Here is a 5,114-nt window from a genome sequence, read left to right as displayed (position 1 = left end):
TCAAACTAAGCAGAGCAGCTGCACTTATCTGAGCTGAGAGTCGGAGAGCAAGTGCACAGCCGGGCTGGGGTACCTACCTTCTCTGTGGTCGCGGACAAGGATGCGACAATAAAAACAACAAAAAAAAAGGTCTCTGCCCAGGGAAGGCAGGACACCAGTGACTCAAAGTGGCCTCCCCTCTAAGCCAGCAGAGGGGGTAACAAGCCTGCCCAGTGGCTTCTGGGTGTCACCCCAGGGATGGAAAGGGCCACTTGTCAGTCACCTCTGTTGGATTCATTATGTATTCATTTCTCTTAAAACCTTTAACCACAGGGTTCAACAGGTGAGCTTTCCTCAATCCTTTATATAACCAACTCCCCAGAGGGCATGCATGCAGCAGCTAATGAAGGCAGAAAACCACAGGGTGGACAGGGAAGGGGCAGGCAGCTTGGGGGAGAGGCCCAAATCTGGAGGAGAGAGATGGGAAGGGGAAAACAGGCACAGAGAGATGGGGCATAGAGAGAGAAAGGAAACAGAAAGGCCAAAGAGAGGGAGGCTGGTTAAGTGAGGCCAGTGGAAAGGATGAGGTGGGGGACTGCATATTTAAAAGGAAAGACAACCACAGGTTCCATTGGAAGACCGATCTTGCCTCTCAGCTCAGCCCCACGGCTTCCCTAAATTGTTTTCTTTTATTTATCTGTTTTAAAAATATTTTATTTTATTTTATTTATTTATTTATTTATTTATTTATTTATTTATTTATTTATATTTTTGAGACAGAGCCTCATGTAGCAAAGACTAGCCTTGAACTTGCTATGTAGTTGTGACTGGCCTTGAATATCTGATTGTCCTGCATCTATCTCTCAAGTGCACCACGATACCAGATTTCATGTGGTGCTAGGGATCCAGTCTTAGTACACCTGCGTGTACTAGGCAAACATTGCCAACTAAGCCCCATTCATAAATCTCTTCCTTTTTTCCCCCTCACACATAGTAGGCCAGCACCCCACTGCTGAGCATACATCCCAAGATATCTTTTTACTTTTTTTTTTTTTTTTGGTTATTCGAGACAGGGTTTCTCTGTGTAGCCCTGGCTGTCCTGGAACTCACTCTGTAGACCAGGCTGGCCTCGAACCCAGAAATCTGCCTGCCTCTGCCTCCTGAGTGCTGGGATTAAAGGCGTGTGCCACCACGCCCGGCTCATCTTTTTACTTTTGATTTTCTTTCTTTCTTAGACTAAGTTAGCACAAGTCACCTTGATGATCTTGATCCTGTGATCCTCTTTCTTTGGATTAGAAGTGAACACCACCAGGCCACGCTGTGCTTTTCAGAGATACCAATGGCTTGTCCCCAGACTAACTTTACCTGAGTTAAATTTGCAGCGGCCCTTTAGGCTCTCTCTCTCTCTCTCTCTCTCTCTCTTTCAAGACAAGGAAGACAGGGTTTCTCTGTGTAACCTGGCTGTCCTGGAATGTTCTCTGAAGACCGGGCCAGCCTTCAACTCAGAGATTAGACTACTTCTAATCTTCTAATCTCAAGTCCTAGAATTAAAGGCCTGATACTGGCTTCCCCTGCCTGCCAACAGTACCCAATAAGTAACCCAATCAGTCCCCCTCTCTCTGTGTGGTCCCTAGTTTTTTGCAAGGTCCTCTGTGAACTCAGAAACACCAGTATTGTTTATTTACAATGTGAGATAATTTCAGTTCCCTGGGGTTAATAAGAGGATAATTGCCCCTCCTTAGGAAGTAATATTGGTATGGTTGCTACTTTTTATTTGGAGTTGTGTTCCCTTTTAAATTCCAATCAGAAGAGAAGAAAGTATATAAAGATATGAGCATGACTAATGTAGACTTGAAATTCAAACACCATCTCTGCATTAGAAGAAAGGCTTCCACAGTAACACACACAAAAGCAAAGTTCTAGAACACAGAAGAGAGAGAAAAGAAAAAAAACAAAACCCAACGCAAACCCAGAAAGATAGCTCATATTTCTGTACAGTACAAAATTTTTTTAAATAAAGAAAAAGTAAATACAAACCAAAAACAAACAAACAAAAAAAAACAAACAAAAAAAACAAACAAAATAACAGGAAAAAAAAGACATAAACTCCCCCACCCTCAACTAAACAAGATATGGAATTATAGTATTACCACGTTTCAAATGGGAGGCTAAAAAACAAACAAAGACATAGGTGGGGTTAAAAATGTTGAGCTTCTGCTTTTTCCATATCTTTCTTTCTCCCTCTTTTTCTTAATGAGAGTGTCTTAATGCTCCCGGTATTTATGCCCAAAGACATTTAAAAATATTTCTTGAAACAGTGAAGGCACCATTGACGCCCCACCCTCCCTTCATCTCACCCTTCTGGGTACAGAAGAACCAGTCTCTTTAGCATTCCCACCCCCCGTCTTTTCTTTTTTTTTTCTTTTTAATAGAGGATCCAAACATAGGTTGCAGACCCAGGATGGTCTTAGTCTGTGCAGGAGGCGAGGGTGAGGAGTAAGAGTCTGAGCTACGATTTGTGATAAGAGTAAAACAATGTTCTTGGAAAACTCCTGTGGCCATGTAAAACTGTGTGTTTGGGGCAGAAGATACAAAGTATTGCCTAGACCAAAAGCTCACTCAAGCCATTTGGCACAAGCCGTCTAGGTACTGTTGCCATTTTGTGGGAACTGCGGGAATTTGGTTACTGTAGCTATTTTGTTTACACCTGTACAGACAAGGGTCCACAGGTAGGGAAGTTGCTCAGAGTTCCAAGACCCCACAAAAGGGGTCAGAAATAGGATGAGACTTGGTTTGAAGACAAAACAAAACACACCTGTTTTGGGCTATCTCAGGAGGCCATATACGGGAGACTGTGCTCTTAGGTCTTTTGTGCTTTGGAAATTTGGGGGTGGCCATGCTACTTTGCAGGTTACCTCATCAGTTCCAGCCCCAGCTGGGCTGCTTTAAGATACCCCTTTGTTCCCTCTCCCATAAGCAAGACAGATCCAAGAGACATCGTTGTCTTCACAACTGCTGGCCTAACCACAGCCTAAGGAGCTAGGCCAAGAACCTGGCAGGTTCATCCGTAGACATCCTGAGAACGAAAGCTTTGTGCCTGTTTCCCTTCCACCTTCCTCTTGGACACCACAGGAGGAAGAGTATTTCAGAAAGGGGAGGGAGTGAAAGAAAACAACCAAAACCAAAAAAATCGAAACGAAACTGACATGTAGAGGTTTGTGTTGGCTGCAGAGACCTGAAGTGTGGGGAGGGCAGCTTGGCCTGTGGATGAGACATCGTGGGCAATGCATGGCTGCTGTGAAAGGGACCCTGCTATCCTACCCCAAGTTCCTGAGCACACCCAAAGGCCCTGTTGGCATTGCAGCACCTTCTCCCTGAGAGGCCTCAGCCTCATGCTCTGATGGACAGACAGATGGAGTCTATAGACCCCGTGTGGCCCACGTTGGGAGAAAAAGGTCTAGTGTTTTGTTTGGGCTCCTACGATCATGTGATCACGTCACATGCTTGCAGATCTAGAAGTGATAGTGTCCCTCCCGACGGACGATGGGTGGGCACAGTTTGTGGAACAGGTAGTAATGGTAGGAGTGTTATAACTGTCTCAGTACTGATAAGCCTGGGAGGAGAGGCTCACAGGTTGGAGACACTGGTCCAAGGTGGGCAAGGCTGGGGCCAAGTACTAAAGAAGCTCATTGCAGGGTCCCGAGAGAAGTGGGAAGGGTTAATGGAAGGGGCTAAGGGGAGGGAAGGACTCGGTGAAGGGGTAAGGGCTTGGGTGTCACATGACACCCGCTGCAGTTTGAGTCATTTCTCTCTAGTTCCTGACTGATGGATGTGTTTACAGTCTGCGCCTGCTCCCTAAAGGCAAGAAACCTCCTCCGTTCATTTCCCAGCAGCGTATCCCGTCTATCTCTATGGTCAAGGCTTCTCTGACCTTCACTTTGCCAAGTCCTGCAGGTGCCCACGCACCCCCAATCCCTCACCAGACCACCAGGCCCAGGTGGGAACAACAGCCAACCGACATCCAACCGAGCAAGGCACTCGACTCTCCTTGTAGAGCACAGGTCAGAGGGATGGGAACAGGGAGAGAGCATCTGTCCGGTCACCAGGAGACCCATCACGGCCCCGCCCCTTCTGCTACCCTGCCCCAGCCTGCACAGCGGCGCAGTCCGCGGGCAAACAGCGTGACGAACCCTCCACAAAGCCAAGCTTACGTACATCGGGCGGGCTGTGCGCCGAGCCGGGGCGACCCCCGTGCGCTCCACTTCGCTGCCTGCTGCCTCCGTTCTGCTGGGGCGACCCCCATCCGCTGCCGCCCGATGGGGATGGCGACCGGCTCCCGCTGGATCGCTGGCTGCCTGTCTTCCGCCCGTCGTCTCGATGCTTGGGGCTCAGTCTGGGGGAGCAGAGGGATCGGGGAGAGCCGGCGTAGGACGCCCCCTCTGCAACTGACCTGGTTCCTAACTCACGTTTCCATGGCGAGGGCACCCTGAGCGAGCCAGCTCTGCACTACCTTGAGTTCCCATTTAAGTTCTTCCTCCAGATGGACACCAATTTGCTGTCTGATGAACTTTGGTTCTGGGCACTGCCCCTGCATCCCAACCCTTAGGGACACAACAATTCCCTTCACTCCACGTCGATGTCTATCTATCTATCTATCTATCTATCTATCTATCTATCTATCTATCTATCTATCTATCTATCTATCATCTATCTAACTATCTATCTATCTGTAATTTTTTGAAAATGATCTCATGTAACCCAGGTTGACCTTCCAACTCCACATCTAGTCTAGAATGACCTTGAACTTCCTCCTACCTCCATCTCTGAAGTGCTGGCATTGCAGGGATGCACTACCACAGTTGCTCTGGGGGTCAAACCCAGAGCTCCGCGCACACCAGGCAAGCACTGTAGCAGCCTGCCCTGCAGCGTCGCCTTTGAGCCCAGCCTGAGGGTTCAGCCTACCTGCTGGGTGATCCAGAATCGCTGTAGTGGGAGGACATTGAGGGGCTGTGGGAGCTGGCGCTGCTGTGGTGGTGGAACCTTCGGCTTGGAGACTCAGTGTGAGGCCTGGGGTGGGCAAGAGGAGTTGGCCTGATGGAAGTGCTATTGGCCTTGACCATGGTGTAGCCTGGCCT

The 5,114-nt window shown here is 48.4% G+C and overlaps 1 protein-coding gene across 3 annotated transcripts in view; it reads right to left on the bottom strand.

The window, feature by feature from the left end:
* Window positions 1-5,114, bottom strand: part of Srrm3 (serine/arginine repetitive matrix 3) — a 69,472-nt gene that overhangs the window by 13,761 nt on the left and 50,597 nt on the right. For all 3 annotated transcript variants that reach the window (XM_029533870.1, XM_029533868.1, XM_029533869.1), the window contains exons 10-11: window positions 4,942-5,046; window positions 4,195-4,372 (exon numbers count right to left, since the gene is read on the bottom strand). In XM_029533870.1, coding sequence (XP_029389730.1) covers window positions 4,195-4,372; window positions 4,942-5,046 — 283 coding nt within the window. The remainder of the gene's footprint in view (window positions 1-4,194; window positions 4,373-4,941; window positions 5,047-5,114) is intronic.

This window comes from Mus pahari, chromosome 23, assembly GCF_900095145.1.
Source record: "Mus pahari chromosome 23, PAHARI_EIJ_v1.1, whole genome shotgun sequence".
NCBI classification, from domain to species: Eukaryota; Metazoa; Chordata; class Mammalia; order Rodentia; family Muridae; genus Mus; species Mus pahari.
Note: the sequence above shows the minus strand (reverse complement) of the source record. Positions and strands in the feature narration are given on the sequence as shown.